Source organism: Nothobranchius furzeri, chromosome 1 (genome assembly GCF_043380555.1).
Source record: "Nothobranchius furzeri strain GRZ-AD chromosome 1, NfurGRZ-RIMD1, whole genome shotgun sequence".
In the NCBI taxonomy this organism is placed as follows: Eukaryota; Metazoa; Chordata; class Actinopteri; order Cyprinodontiformes; family Nothobranchiidae; genus Nothobranchius; species Nothobranchius furzeri.
Window position 1 is genome coordinate 63,657,598 of NC_091741.1, and position 17,131 is coordinate 63,674,728.

At 40.3% G+C, this 17,131-nt stretch overlaps 1 protein-coding gene across 2 annotated transcripts in view; it reads right to left on the reverse strand.

Annotated features, from left to right (window-relative positions):
- Positions 1–17,131, reverse strand: part of cog5 (component of oligomeric golgi complex 5) — a 70,230-nt gene that overhangs the window by 11,868 nt on the left and 41,231 nt on the right. For both annotated transcript variants that reach the window (XM_070549797.1, XM_070549795.1), the window contains exons 7-10: positions 14,108–14,238; positions 7,743–7,902; positions 1,475–1,587; positions 1,307–1,384 (exon numbers count right to left, since the gene is read on the reverse strand). In XM_070549797.1, coding sequence (XP_070405898.1) covers positions 1,307–1,384; positions 1,475–1,587; positions 7,743–7,902; positions 14,108–14,238 — 482 coding nt within the window. The remainder of the gene's footprint in view (positions 1–1,306; positions 1,385–1,474; positions 1,588–7,742; positions 7,903–14,107; positions 14,239–17,131) is intronic.

Genomic DNA, 17,131 nt, shown 5'->3' on the forward strand with positions numbered 1-17,131 from the left:
ATCATCACCACGACCACCACCAGATATTAAGAGTAAAACAAAAATATGCTACAGCTTCATAGGGGTACAAGGAAGAACTTCTGGATCACCTCTTTTACTGACGTAGGATCTTTACAAAATGCGTGTGAACCTCAGAGTGACCGATCACTCTGGGGGGTGAACAAGACCTCAAGATACTTAAACTCCTCCGACCCTGACCTGGAGAAGGCATTCTACCCTTTTCCGACTCAAGACCGTGGTCTCGGATTTAGAGGAGCTGATTCTCACTCCAGTTAACTATACTTTAATATGTACATTCTATTTTTAGTCCCCCTTTTTATTGAAAACAAATAAGCTCCAGAATTAATAAATCATGAAATCAATCAATCATAGACCTTATTACCAAGATAATGTGATATTAAACTGAGTGAAAAGCATTCAACTGAAAACTGCTAAAGCAGTGAGTGCGTGTTTTATTTATGCTTTACCAAACGGTGTTGCTTCATCACAAGGAGGCAGCAAAAACGTGAACCAGGAGGAAAACAGCAAAGATAAGAAGGTTAATAAACCTCTGATAATAGTTCCAACCTTCATCAGTCCTATTTCACAGCTCACACATCTAAACGCTTCTATTTCTGGTAAATATCCACAGACTTGACAGATTTTGATGCAGGTGCTGTATCCAGATGTCAGCTGATGTTTTTGTTTGTGTGGATCGCTGTGTCGAGAACAGGGAAGATGACTGTGGAGCTGCACTGCTGAGGAGCCTTGCATTTAGACATGTCATTAGGTCTCAAATCACACCTCCATCTCCGGGTAATTGGTGAGAGCTTTGTTTCCATAGTAACCATCTCCTGCTCTGACTTCTACTACTAAGGAGTTAAAATGTGGCTGGTGACCATCGTCGGAACTATTACTACGGCTACTAGAAGTGCAAGTAGGTGTTCTTCAAAATTCTCCACCAGGAACCACAATGTGTATAGAGCATTAGAAATAACACGGTTTTTAATTGAAGCTGGTAAAAAATTTTCCACTGTCAGGTCAAAGGGATGCGGTTTGATTCCAGAGGAACCGATTTTAGAGAGGCTTGGAAAAAAAAACAACAGTGATGACATAATGAGACAAGAGACAAGTTGTGAAATGACTACACATCACAAATCACACAATGTAATCTTGATGTAGAAGTCAGAAGATGCCATCGAGTGATCCAAGGAACAAAGCAAACCACAAAACCAGAGACGGAATATACATGACCACAACAATGAATTAGTCTAATACTTAAGGAGACTAGTGATTGCATGCATTTGACAGCGCAAGGTTTACTCACATTGATGATCTCATCGATGAAGCACACGTGACTGACAGGATCTCGCTTCTTCATCAGAACCTTCTGCAGGTGCTGCACCTGAAATATTTCAGCACAAAAAGCTTAATCTAGTGGAATGATGATGAATACAAGAATGTGGGTGGAGGAGTCAGGTTCAGGTCTGGGTACCTGTCTGCATGCAGCAAATATCTGGTCCATCAGTTTCTCCAAGTTGGTCCATAAAGCAGCACGGAAGGCTGCTGTGTTACCGGGTGTTGGCATCGCTGCTCTGCCCGGAGCACCTGAAAAGATGATTAGCAGAGGTTTTATTCCTCTTTCACTTAAACTAAACCCAGTCTTGTTCCATCCATCCATCCATTTTCTGAACCCGCTTTGTCCAAGCAGGGTCGCCGGGGGGGGGGGGGGGGGGGGGGGGGCGCTGGTGCCTATCTCCAGCGGTCAATTCATTAATTATTTAACTTAAACTGTTTTATAACTTACTCTCAATTCCTACACACATAGAAAAAATAAGAATGTTTCAGTCATAATCCCCAAACAAACATGCAGCATCTGGGGCATTTGGGCAGCAGTAGCTCAGCAGATTGAGCAAGTTGTTCAGTAATCAGAAGGTTGCAGGTTCCATCCCGGCTCCGGACAGAGAATACTGCTGTTATGTCCTTGGACAAGACACTGGACAAGACACTGGATGAATGATACACTGTAGTGTGAAGCGCTTTGGAGTCCTTACTCTGGAAGGCGCTATACAAGTGTGGATCATTTATCATCTGTATCTTTTCTCCAGAAACAGCTGTACACAGCGGGCTTTTCCTGCCTCAAACCATCCACAGACAGTAAGGACAGAGCTGATGACCTGCATCTGCTATTTAAAAGGTTCAAAAGGACAGCCATATCATCTGAGAATATCACAATATGGTGTTCAGCCGCTATCCAGCATGCTTTGGTTTTTTCACCTGATCTGGTCTCTCGGTAGGACATTTGAAAGTTATTTATAAATAAAACCGAATAGAAACTAAATTGATTGATCAGTGGCTGATTAACAGGCATCTGTAGAGCTTCATGAACTGCTAAACAGGCAATTAAGCCATTGACTCAGGTGTGTTGTTGCAGAGAGGCAAATAAAACTAGATAAATTATGCTGGATAGCTGAACTGAAGCTGAAAGTAAGCAAAACTGTCAAAATGAGCTGAATGTGTTGAAAGATGTAGAAGCAAAAATCACTAACAAGCAAATAGTAATAGTAAGTGAAGAATGGGGAAAAATAATCCTAAATAGAAAAAAACTGAAATCTGAACAATGTATAAAAATCTGGACAGCTAAATGTCTAAACACTTATTTCAGTTGGACAAGTTTAACAGTTTAATATTTACATTTAGCTGAACTGTGAAATTAGCAGCTTATGCTAAATTTGGTAACTGATTGCTGAAGTTGTTGAACAGCTGAAGTGAAGCTGAAACTAAGCTAAACTGGCAAATGAGCTGAATGTAGTCAAAGATGTGAAAGCAAAAAGCAACAAAAAGCAAATAAAGCACAAAAAGTAAGTGAAGAATCAAGAAAACTAATCCTAAACAGCAGAAAACTCAAATCTGTGAACATTGTCTGGACAGCTAAAATGTCTAAACACCTGTTATTTCAGTAGGATTAGTTTAACAGTTTAATTTTTACATTTAGCTGAACTGTGAAATTAGCATCATATGCTGAATTCAGAAACTGATTGCTGAAGCTGCTGAATAGTGAAGCTGAAACTAAGCTAAACTGTCAAAATGAGCTGAATATATTTAAAGATTTAGAAGCAAAAATCACCAACAAGTGTAATAAAGCTCAGAATATAGGTGAAGAATGGACAAAAAATGCTAAACAGCAGAAAACTTTAATCTTTGAACATTTATTAAAAACTCAAAATTTGAAATGTTAAACAGCTGGCATTTGAATGAGAATAGTTTAATGGGTACATTTTTACAATTGGCTGAACTGTGAATTTAGAAATATTTGCTGATATCTGAAACTGATAGATTAACATATGTTCATACTTAGTATGGAATTGATAAATGGTTGGATGAATGAAATGATAAATGGATGGATGGATGGATGGATTGATTTATATGTGGATGGATTCCTTAGGCCAAGCCGATCGATTTGATGTCTCACATGTGTGGGTGTGTAATTCCATTTAGCCAGAAGATGATTGATCTCTCTCAACCAATCAGGGAGCTGGGAGGGAGCGGGGCACTTTCCCACCTTCTGACGGTCAATCAAATTGAATTTGTTTCAAGTTTTAAGTACAAAGAGTTCAAAAAGATCAAAAACAGAAGTCTGTTATTGGCTCAATATTCAGCTTTTTATCTTCATTCCTATGAGACTTGGTTAAAGTGATTTGTAGTTCCTTGTGTTGCCATGTAAACAGATGACAGGAGTCTGCTTTAATAAAGCAATGTACAATGTCACATGACTCTATTAAACTTTGAATAACATTTCTATATTAAAGTATGTTGATACAGTTGTGTCTAAAATATTACTAAATGTTATTGCTAAGCAAGTTGCCATGGTAAAGCAGAACAAAATATCAAGTTAATACAAGACTCCTGGGACCAAGCAGGTTGAATTAATTGGGGCGATGGTGGCACAGGAGTTAAGTGCTCGCCCGTAATTGGAAGGTTGCAGGTTCGAGCCCCGCTCAGTCTGTTGCTGTCGTTGTGTCATTGGGCAAGACACTTAACCCACGTTGCCTGCTGGTGGTGGTCGGAGGGACCGGTGGCGCCAGTGCTCGGCAGCCTCGCCTCCGTCAGTGTGCCCCAGGGCAGCTGTGGCTACATCGTAGCTCATCCCCACCAGTGTGTGAATGTGTGTGTGAATGGGTGAATGACTGATTGTGTTGTAAAGCGCCTTGAGGGGTTCCATGACTCTAGAAGGCGCTATATCAAATACAGGCCATTTACCATTTAATGTATCATATGTGTGGGTGCATATTTCCCTTTAGGCAGAAGACGATTGAAAACTCTCAGCCAATGAGAGAGCAGCGAAGGAGGAGGGGGCGGTTCCTGCCTTCTGACTAGTGTTAAAATGTCAGCTATGCTGCTAGTTTTAAGTGTATAGAGCTCAGAAAGATAAGAAACAGCAGTATGTTATAGGCTCAATATTAGGCTTTTCACATTCATTTCAATGAGACTTGTTTGGGGATATCTTTATGCACTTGTGTTACCATGGTAACAGATAACGCATTTAAAATTTAATACAAGATTCCTTAGACCAAGTTGGATGATTTGATGTATCATATGTATGGGTGCTCGATCCTGCTTGGACAGAAAATAGTTGAACACTCTCAACCAATCAGAGAGCAGCATTGTTTTCCCGCCTTTTCCCCTGGCTGTTGGAGGCCTGCAGCTGTACTCCTGTTAATGAGAGAAGCCTTTAAATCTGTCCTTCAGAAGTGAAATTGGACCTGTCAAACTTCTCATCACCATTCGAAAAGTACTGCACCGATTTGAAAAATTCAAAAAGCGTGGGCACCAGAAGGCTTTGGTGGTCATGTGTGTGGAGTCTTGTGTGCCTACCACAAATGTTATAGAAGATATGAGGAGAACATTTCATCTGTCTGTCAGCCACAGGTGCCTTTTTTTTTAAAGGGGTTTAAATGAATGAAAGCTGTCACAGTCCTCCTTCTGGGGATTGTAGTACAAAAAATGTAATATCAACAGCAAAACTGAAGACAGCACTTTGAAGCTGAAAAAACCCTACTAAATTTGAGAAAATCATTAGTGTACTATAAAAGATGTGGTTGGTGGAAATTTTTGTTTCAAGATTTCATAAATCATGCATTTAACATGATGCTCAGATGTCATTTCAGACCTCTGAAACGTCTCACCGCCATTCAAAAACTCCTGCACCTATTGGAAAAATTCAAAAAGCATGAGCGGCAGAAGGCTTTGATGGTCATCTGTGTGAATTTTTATGTGCCTACCATGAATTGTCTAGAAGCTATGACGAGAACATTTTAGCTGTCTGAAGCCAATCGGAGGAGAAAATCTCAGTTTCTTTAATATGGGTTTCAATGAGACAGAATCAGGGTCTCTCCTCCTTCTGAGGCTTGTAGAGAAAGAAATGTAACACTTAAGGACAAAATGAAACCCATTCTGAAAAGCTGACAAAAATTCCTACTTTGAGATATAATTTGTTTCGGTACTCCAAACGGTCTGGGTGTTGGAAAGAGTTGTTTCCAGAAAGTGTAAAAGTCAAAAGTTATGTGGAATTTTCAGTTTAGAGTGGTGAGAGACATTTTTTTAATTTTGAATTTTCTCAAAGAAATGAACCAAACGACCACAATGTTTGGAGTACAGTCATGAATTATAGCTCAAAACGAAGGTATATCCGTTAGCTGTAAGCCAGTGTGCGTCTCATTTCAATCAGACTTACGGTTTTCTTAGGACCAGTGTTGGGATTGTTACTTTTAAAAAGTAATTAGTTATACTTACTAATTACTTTGTCAAAAAAGTAACTCAGTTACTTACAGAGTTACGAGATTATAAAAGTAGCCAATTACCAAGAAAAATAACTAAACAGGAGGAACTACTAACAGGAACATTACACTTATCAAGGCTATTAAAAGGTCACTATTTAACAAGACCCCAATCAGCTAAAATTTAAAATTGCAAATATAAACACCTGTAAAGGTTCCCGAGCCTTTAAATGGTCTCTCAGTCTAGTTAAATTACAGAAATAAATGTAAATTTGTACAGTATTTAAATTTTTCCAGCTTCACATAATTGTGTGTTTTTAGTACCATTTCTGTTGTTGGTAATCTAGTAACGGTTAAATAAATAAATAAAAATCCTTTAAAATGACACTAGAAGAGGCACAAATCTGATGGAGGACTTAAATGTACTAACTTGGGTCAGACCCAAACACAGAAGAGCTGAAGCTGAGTGGAAAAGACAAACAGGTAGTTCTACTAACACCTGAGCTCCATGACGTCTGAGACTGATGCTACCAGTGTTACAGAAGGACTAAAGACATGATCAGAAACAGGTTACAGCTGGATGATCTAGGAAGGTAGAAGATTGTGGCGTCTGAGTGGTGAACAGGTGAGCGGACCTTCGGGATGTCCCGCTGTCACGCTAAGAAGGGCATAGACACATTCATCACATCTTCCTCGTTCTTCACGGGCCATGATGCGTTTGGATGAAAACATCTACCTCTTTAGCTCCTGACCAGCTGATGACAGCTTCAACACACTGCGCTGCTTAACGCACGCTTTTTCTTTATCAGTAACAGAAAAGACATTTTGATAAAAGAAGACAGTATGTAATTAGATTGCTCGTTACTGAAAAAAATATAATTTTTAGTAACACGGGTTATTTTAAACTGCGTTATTCCCATCACTGCTCTGTTGTGTCTATAGCAGGCAGTGACTGAGACAGTGAGGGTCTCCGCCCACCCGACCAATCATCATCGTGTTTGTAAGTGCGTTACCGACACCACTCTCTCCCTGGCTGCAGCTGAAGTGTGGCGGTCAGAAAGTCTCACACTGCTGTTCAGCGTCCGACAAGCACATAGTAACGCACAACCTTCCGTCCCCAGTAACGGTAACAGCGTTGCAACAGTGGGAAAAGTAATTAATTAGATTATTCCGTTACCCAAAAAAAGAACGTCGTTAGTAACGTCGTTATTTTAAACAGCGTTATTCCCGTCACTGCTCAGGACAATGCCAGAAATGGAGCAAAAGAGGGTCATTGCTCCTACCTCTGGCCATTATAATTTTTGTGATTTTTTTCTGAAAATCTCAAGCTGTACCTCAACTTCTACCTGTGATTTTAGAAAAACTGTAACAGATATCAAAAGATTTTTAACCCATTAATAGCTGAAAGTCTTGTGAGTTTGTTGAAATTTGAATGAAGTCTAGGTTAAAGCTAACCTATAAGAGTAAGAGTTCAAAAAAGTGATAGGATTTTGCTGAAAATTGAGCAATTCCATTTATTTCAATGGGACCAAAAATCGCAGAAAAAGCTGAATATCTCAAAAAGTGTAAAATATTTTAATACCAAAAGTCATTGCTGGCATAAGCTGAACGAGCTGAACGTTTTGATACCAAACTTGTGTAAATAGTTGAAGAATTGTGGAAGTAGTTAAATGCTAAAAACATACGGAAGCAGAATAATAAACTAACTAACAGACTATAAAGCGAAAAAGGATCACTATAGTTTGAATGCTTTGCAGCATTCAAACAACAAATGAGATGGTGGACCTCCAGGACCAGGATTGGTTATTCCTGACCTAGAACAATGGTGAAGCCCAACATTAGACCTGTTCAAATGACACATTCCTTTCAATCAGAACTGACAGGATAATAAACTCCTGTTGACCAAGCATCTCTTGACCTGGATTGACCTGTTGATATGCACTAGTGCTAAACATGTTGATGAACCAGATCCTGATTGGGTCTTACCTCTTGGATTAGCTGGCTGCGTCAGTCCCTTGATGTCAAGAGCACTAACGATGTTATCCTTTAGGATGGTCTGGTAGCCTTCCACCACAACATTAATGGTCTCTCTTAAATTGCCAAGGTTGTGGAAAACTTGCAAGGCTGTGCCGACCTGGGTTGGATTCTGATCCCAGAAAAACAACAGAAGAGAAAAGCAGACCAAAGCAAGTTTAATTAGAATGGTTTTATTGATATTAAATGTTTAATCAATACATTTACGGTGGTCTCTAGAGGAAACAGATGCCTTGTAGCAGTGCTCAGGGCACAAAATACCAACAAACCCCTGGCTCAGCAGACCAAGCCTGTAACATCACAGATGAGGTTTCGATAACATAATTTGGAGTCTTATTTCCTGATATTTGGACATCTTGCCCTGGATTGGATAACAGCAACTAAACTTTACCGCTGACTTGCAACATGGATGTTTTATCTCCACAAATATCACAAGGCTGGACCACTTTTTCTGTGAAGTGAAGTTGCTAATACTGTTAGCTTAAACTAGCTGAGACGTCCACTGCTGATTACCAGACGTAAAAACAACAACAGCCTTTCCAGTCGTGAGTCAGGATGGATGAGTCCATGAATGCTAATTCAGTGTGATGTAGATTTGCGAGGAGTTTCAAATCCTTATGTTTCACCATCCACTTTATATCAGACGCTAATGCAGGAGATAGGTGTAGGAGACTATTTTCATGTTCAGCCTGCATAAAAAACTCTGAGTGACTGATTATAATCAGAAAAAAATGTTTTTAAAAATGGGGTTTTCATTCAACCACACTTTAAAAAAAACTACACAAAAGTGATTGGGTAAATATATAAGAGCATAAAGCAACAAATGTTACAGTTTGATTGTTAAAACTCTGAGTGTGAAAATGGCAAATTACAATGACAATTACAGAAATCAAAATCAAAACTGAGCTGGAATTTAGTTCCACCTTTAATGAAATGTATTTGGCTGACTAATCAATTACACCCCTTTTACAGTTTGTATAGTAACTCAGTGTATTGTTTTTCTTTACCAGTGCTGACCTGACTGGTTTGATTTCTCTTTTTAAGCTAAATTGAATGAAGCTGAAACAACAAGAGAAGAAGGAAGAACAAAGAGACAGAGATGCAGTGTGACAGAGAAATTAAGTTTGCACTCAGTGCCTGTGGCTCTGGTTATCATCAAAACTAAATCATCTTAATGGTTCTGGTAGCTCCCAAAACAAACGCTGCTTGGCAGCAAGAGAAGAAGTGACAGCAGCAGCTAAAAATACCTGACACTGGTTTAAGGAGAGTATCGTGGGCAAGTAGCCCAGCCAAATGAAGGCAACAAGCTACAAGGAGAGGAAAGGAAGCTAATATTAAAACACATGCACTGTGTTAACAAAGGTGTTAACACCTGTTCTGAAGCTCATCTCCAAGAGGCATGGTTTAGATTTGAACACACAAAAAAATACTTGCATGAAATTTGAATAAAATCATCTTGAGCCTAGCTTCAACATCACAACAGCTGGTCACAGACTATGGTTCTCATCGTCATTCAGCTGCAAAACCAAAGGCAAAAAACTAATTCTAGGGGCGGTGGTGGTGTCTACAGTACCCATCCCTATCCATTTATCTGTCCATTTATTCATGCATTCATCCACCCATCCATCTTCTGCTGCCTATAAAGAGCCAAGTCATGGAAGCAGCAGCTTTAGTAAGGGCCTCTAGACACCCCCTCCCCTGCTACCTCCTCCAGCTCAAACAAAATGACTCAGTCATTCGTGGTCTTGCCTCTTTAGGGAGACCAGGGTCAGCCTTGAGCCTTTTTCCTAGTGAGACATGTCTGACGACATTGAGAAGCATCTCACACCAGATGTACAAACTTTATAAACTTTGATCCTCGGTGGCTGCAACTTAACTCTGAACTCCTCCAGGATACCCAAGCTCCTCATCCAATCCCTGAGAGCGAGTCCAGCCACTCAAAAAAAGGAATTTATTTCAGCTGTATGTACATACCGCTCATAGGCAAAGACTGGAAATTATGTGGTAAATGGCCTTTTGACTCTTTTCAACACAACAGAAAGGTACCATGTCTCTATCGCTACAGATGCTGCCCCAATCCATCCATCAATCTCCACTTTCACTCTGCTCTCACTCATGAAATTTTCAAGATTTGAACTCCTCCACTTGGGGTTAGAAGCTAGGGGACTTACCGGTATCTTGACATATTCTATCCTCCAGACACTTCCAGCGGGCCCTCACTACACATTTGGGCCAACTAGGTTTATATGACATCTTCACTTGCCTTCCGATCCGACTTGCCACCAGATGGTGATCAGAGGACAGTGGATAAAAGCAAACAATGATCAGGACCCCTTACCCAATCCAAAGGGACACGTAAGGTACCCTTTAGTTCTTCTGGATAAACTCCGACATAAAGAAAGTGTAAGCTAAATAACAAAAAGTCCAAATTGACACTCCAGATCTTACCCAGAACAACTTCAAGGAAAGAGTTCAACGCCACTCGACTTTCACACAGTGAATAGCCTGCTACCTGACCCACAATGCACTGAACCCTTTACTCTCTTCCTGCAAGTGGTGGGTCTACAGGTGTATGACCCAAATAAACCATTTTGGGCAGTGCCTAGTTTGGCCCAATGGGTGAAAAACTGTTCAAGCATTCATTCAAGAGCTCCATTCTCAGGTCTTGCTACAAGGTTGGTCCCCAGTAACCCCCAAGTCAAGTTTACTAGAAATCTTGTCCTTTTTACTACAGGTTTTCTGAAATGCTCTTTTTCCCACCCTTCTTTTAGGACCAATTTTTTATGAAAAGGCGGCAGAAACTTGGGGTCACATTAGGTACAACTTTCCAAGGTTTTGTACTAAAATCTAAATTTTCAATGTCTCAAATGTCACTACCCATCCCTACTCCAAACAAAACATGTTTTAATATTCCATATTATAAAATCACAATGTCTAATCAGTGAAAGAGTGCTCCGATTTCTTTTAGTTGTTTGAAATAAGTCAAGAAGGAATATTCACACCTTGTGAGTAGAGACAGCAGCTGGGTGGGAAGGCTTGTGGGATTAGTTTGGCTAATGCATGTACATGTAGGAGTTCGCTCACATCAATATTCATCTGTTCACAAAGTAAATCACAAACACAGATACAAACACTAGAGCCCCCAGACAAAGAGGAGAAAATTAAATGCTTCAAGTTTTCAAAGGTCATGATACCATGCTGTAAGGATTGTACCCGATAATGGATAGTGAGGTTACCATTTCAAACACACAGCTGATTTAGACATGGTGGTAAAGCTGCTGTATATAGCCCAACAGTCCTGCAGAGTGGAACCAGGTCAGAGTTTATGTCCCAGCTGATCAGACACATGTTCAATCAATAAATGATCTGAGAACTCAGCTAGCCAAAATAGGACTTTGACATGACACAGGAGGTCCCTAAACACACAGGCAGGGTGTTAACAACAGTTGTCTTGTTAAAAACTTCACCATGGGGCAACTCAAGTCATATAAGGCATAGCATTATGCAATCAGGGCCATCAGAATCTTTACCAGAGGTGACCTGAAGCTACACTCCAGGCTCCATCCACAACATGATATGAGTGTAATGTCCAGTAATGGTCATTTTTAAGTACAGTTTGACCCTTCAATATCTGGTCGACATGGAGACACGAGTCTGCATGTGTTTCCTTTAATCTGCCGGATCCTGCATCCCATCAGCTGGAGTTCAGAGCCTTTCTGCAGCTCTGAACACATGATAACGTATTGTCAACAATCACGTTCCCTCCTCAAGGCCCAAGCTTCCCTTATCATTCTACAGGACTCTTCATGCCTCTGAATATAGTGAACACTCTCAGCTCGGATTAGTTGCTTCATCAAAGAATTAACTCTTAAATATAATGTGAACATTTAAAACTTATAGGTTAATTAGTCAAAGAATAATTTGGTTGATGAATAAATGCTATATTAACAATAAATGAAATGTTTTGATTAATCTGTGAAATTAATTTGCATATGGATCAGTAATGTTTGATAAGATAAGGTCATCATCATCTACACTCATTCAAGGTTCATCAAGGACAAATCAAAGTTAAGTCAAACGCGTGACACATAGATATTTTCTTACCCACAAATCAGAACCTCTGTATCTGAAAGAAGGCGTGAGTTTCTGAGATTCTTGGTAATAGCCAAGAATCCAGCCAATGGCACGCTCTGATCTGTTAAGAAATTAACATGAAAATATAAAAACAGAACTCAATTCACGATGAGTCAGTGTTCCAGTCAGAGAGTGTGTTCCAGTTCTACAGAGTTCTAGAGGAAGCTAGGGAAACGGTCGTCCGTAGTGAAGTCTCTTTAACTAAGAAGCAGCCTTTGACACGCCGTCAAGGTTGCCGCAAAGCTGACACAGCAAACGGTTCCTGCAGAACAAAGCTGATTTTGTTCCGACTCCTTAAAAGTCCCAGACGCGCGGTTCCATCCATCTGTCGTGACCCGAGACATCTCTGGACTGGAGAAGTTGGTGCTGTGGTCAATCTACTGGACCTGGGTGCCCAGAGGTCATCCGACCTCTCTGACCTCCGGATCCACGAAGAGGGTCTCCGAGAACGGGCGAAGTAGACACACAGATAGTGTCTGATGCTTTTTGATAAGAATCAACTTTATAGCTTAACGCAAACCAAATTCTTTTAACACCCAGAACTCAGCTTTCCTAGATACGGAAGTTCTGATAACATCACATTCACACATAGGCACCATTTACCACATCTCCTCCATCTAGATCCATCCATCACAGTAAATATTAGTTAACTTGTCGTGTTTTAATTGTTTGGAAAATAAATTCTTACTTTTACAAACCTGACTCTTTCTTGAATCAAAACAAAGAGTTTACAATCCCTGAATAAACAAAGAATCCTAGAATCTTCTGATTAAACATACAAGACCAAGCAGGTTGATATTCTATATTTACACAGAGTGTCACAGCTTATTGGTCATAAGTAGAGGTAATATATTGAGCTCTTAAAGCACTCAATTTACCAACTCCAACATCAGGACAAAAGCTGGTGATGATTTGTAAACCCAGGCAGGATTGGTTTTCCTCTATTGGAGCTGCCATGTCAGCACATGGCTCCAGTTTCCCCCACAGATCACAACATGCCCTATAGGTTATAAATTGTAAGTCGCTTTGGATAAAAGCGTCTGCCAAATGAATAAACATAAACATAAACACATGATGCAAGTATCAGACAAATCACAGACATGATGTCACTCACAATCCAACCACGACTCCTTGTTCCAGAAGCAGTCTAAACCTTGTTGTTTTATACCACCCAAAACATCGGAAAGGTGAAGTCAGACTGATGTCAGTTGATGAAAAACAATGAGGAACAACGCTGGAATTTTACAAAGTCCCACTCCTGAGCCTGTATGACCTGTTAAACACACATCGAGTTACACAGACTCCCCATCAATACCCATGTCCACTTAAGGATCCTGGTTTGGGTTTTCCTTTACATGGATGAGCACCAGCATACATCAAAGAGATCTTAGATACTTAGTTCCCAGCATGTCCTTGGGGTCCTGTGATCGAGCCATGTTGGTTGTGTAGCATGAACATCCAAACATACTAAACATGTTTTTGATAAGTAAATCCAAAATCATCTTCCTCCAAGAAACTGACAACTTTATCTCTCTCACACACACATGCACACGCACACATGCACGCACGCACACACACACACACACACAACTTTTTGTTGCATTTTATAGTGAGACAACTGCATGTTAACACCATCCTTCCACTCCTGCCACTCCTTGAAAACTAGTTATTCATTTCCTTACCTACTGCTGATCTACAAGTGTACCAAAAGAAGTCTAAATCAGTGGCCTAGAAATCTAGACAAAAGGATTTTGCTCTGCAGTTTGGTATAGCCATGCTCCATTGAAAACTCAATAGGCTTGAACAGTCTTGTGTCTTGCCAATCATAGCACTCAGTCAGTTTGGTGTACGGGATGTTACTGCAATTGAGCAAAACAACAAAGATGGCCACGGGTTTGGCATCAACTTCAGACTATTTAGACTTGGGCTTTTCTTTCTTTTATTTAGAAAAATAATGTATTTGCATCTTCTTCGACAGTGTATGGCGGACTGACCCATTGGATGACGTTCGTAGTGGTGAGTATGTCACGTTGTTTGTTGTCCAAAAGCATGCCGAGACAGTTTGAAGCACAACCATAGATTCTGTCCCACAACAGAACCATCAATGGTCCGTGGACAGATGCTTCTGATGTTTGACTTCACAGAGAATACCAATCAGTCTGCTGTTTGTGTGAGGTATGTACCTGGATTTCCATGCCCTGCTCCAGCAGCCTCTTGGCTTGGTTCTCCACCTCCAGCCTGGCTCGACTGATCAGCAGCAAGTCATACTCGATCACCTCAATACCACTGAGATCCACTCCTTGGGAAAGGTAATCTGAAGCAGGGAAACAGACAGCAACCTATCAACCCTGCCAGAGAAATTCAAACCTGGTGATGTCGAGTCTGTGGATTAAAAAGCATTAAGTTCAGTTTTTACTGTTAAATATGAAACATAAATGCAGAGAACAGGTTTTCCATATTTCTATTTCATCTGCAGGCTGACTGCAGCCACTACAACCAGTTAAAGAGGTGAGAAATCTAAGGGAAGTGGCTCTATCACAGTGAAGCGGTCCCAGCCGGAAGACTAGTGACGAGTTACCGTGTCTTCAAAGGCTACTGTCCTCTGTGTTTTAGTTGTTTTCCTGCTCCGACACGTGATTTAATTTTAAATCACCTCAGCAGGTCCTCAGGTTCTACAGAATTAAGCCTGCTAACCACCCACTGATCTAGATCAGGTGTTTTGGAACAGAGAAACATAAAAAAAAACCTGAAGAACTGTGGCCCTCGATGACTGGAGTATTAAATGCCAGCATAAACCCTACCCACTACACCCCCTTCTATTGTCTCATCAGTGTGTGACTAAGAGGTGAAAAGACTAGCATGTAAAGTGTGATTAGAATTTAAAAAGTGCTAAATGAGTGTACACGAACAGCAGGAAAAGAGTGTGAAACAACAGGGCTTACAGCTACTTTCATCTCTCTGTTAGAAATTTCATCAACACATCATCTTTGTGATTAAATTATCATATTTCATCCTGCAGACAGAAAAGATGACAGCAGGACTTGTCAGCTTGACGGATTTGTCAACAACACTTTTTCCAAAGAAATACATAGCACTTGTGACAGCGTGTTAAACACTGTACTGCTTTTGCCTCTGAATTCCCCATCTACCAATCTGCTTTGTAAAACTCACTCTGCATTAAAGAGAGAAAAACTGACTTATTTTGTACATTAATGATGAATGAGATGAGATCAGTGTAATTTAGACAACAGGAGTCTTTTTGTTCATCAAAACATGAACGCCTGGAGCTCCATCATCATGAGGCTTTCCACAAGGAGGTTCAAGTCAACACAAAGTTTCTCTGGTCTGGAGGTTGACCGAGACAGGACAGGAGAGCCAGTGTTAGGGTTAGAGAAGAGAAAATAATAAAGTCAATGTCAGTTTAATTGTCACTTCTACCACATGTACAGGACATAAAGAGAAATGAAATTACGTTACTCTCAAACTCTCGCTAGATAGAAAATAAAAATTTAGTATAAAAACAGCAACCAAGTTCAGAAGTTCACCAAAGTTTCTTATCCAGATGTTCAGACTTCCAGTAAGCTCCCCCCTAACTAACAGATGTGATCCATAAACAGCTACCCACACAAAGAGTTAGTTGGTGATTTTAAGCAGGCAGGCCTAACGTTGGTACTTCCATCAGTGAGCTACAACATGAGAGGTAACAGCAAACTGGACCAGGAGTACTATAACCTGAAGGTAAGAGGTCAGCGCCACACCTAGGTCCCTCAGACCACCAATCAGGGATCCCTATTCCAGCTCAACTTCCTTTTACAGGTTAAAATTTCCCAACTGTAAATTTATTTCCTACATTCATTTAGACAAAATATAATTCGAGTAACATTTTTCTCTATTTGATAAAACTGCTATCAAACAGGTGAAAAGCTGGAGAAAGGAGGACGGGGCTGTTGAACAGACACCATATTTATTTTGAAGCCAGACTGCCTGAAGCCTCCGAGCAAGTACCAAACCTCTCAGGCTTTAGAGCAGAACATCGAAGCTGTGCATCCAGCTCCATATTTAGATTTGTGTTTGTTTAATAGAAAGAAAGAAGGGAAGGTTGATCTTTTCTGAATTGTGTCATAATACCTCAAAGGGCTGCCTGAAGAGCCATGCACGCACACACGCACGCGCATGCACGCACACTGGAGGAGGAGGAGGATCAGAGAGCATGTTTGGGATGTGAATCTGCAACAGTTCCCTGAGATCTGGAGGAGCGAGATGAGTGGTCTTGAATGCAAGGATTTTAAAAACGGATTCAAAACTTTCACCAAAAGCCAGTGCAGGTGCTGGATGGGATTTGTGTGTTTGGCGGACGAGGTTCTCGATAAACTGTAATTGAGGGTAGTTATCTGAGTAAGACCAATAAGCAGGTAACTACAGTAGGTAATACAGGACGTGACCAGGATTTGAAGAAGAATAGCAGCACAGTGAAGTGTGAGGACCAACGTAGTCAACTAACATTACATAAATGGAAATATGCACACGACTCATCTGGACTGGTTATAAAGAGTTTAGTACTAGAAGGCTATTGACACCATGAATGACTGCATCAATATTGATTTTCTTGATATTGTATATGCAAAAATGTATTTTTTATTTTTATTTACCCTTTATTTTACCCAGGAAAAAGTCCATTGAAATTCAAAACCTCTTTTTTAAGGGGGTCCTGCAATTACATTTGGTGAGAGGTTGGTTAACAGGTGAGGGATAAAGACATGGCCACAGTGAAGATGGGAGACACCAGAACAGCAAATCAAGTCTAATGTACGTCCTCTGGACTGTGGAGAAAAATCCACAGATTGTTGCAGACCAAAATCATGTAAACATGATACAATGATTGTAGTGAAAATGTTGCGAGTGTTGACTATGTGAATGTTCAAATCTCCCATTTAAATAAAGTTCTTGGAAAGTGATGACAGATGAGTTGAAAAGGCAGACAAAACCTTGCATTTTGGTCTATGAAACACAGGAAATGATTGTGGGATTGTACAGTATGGGACTCAAGGAAGAGATGAGCTAGGACAGCTAAGCAAGGATATTACTGTATTGTAGTTATAAAGATGAATGGATGAAAAGGATTGTGGTCATTTTAGTCAAATAAAACTTTCAACTTGATTCCTATTTTCGTGTCATGCTGACAGTTGATCAGGGCTGTTTGCTCTCCG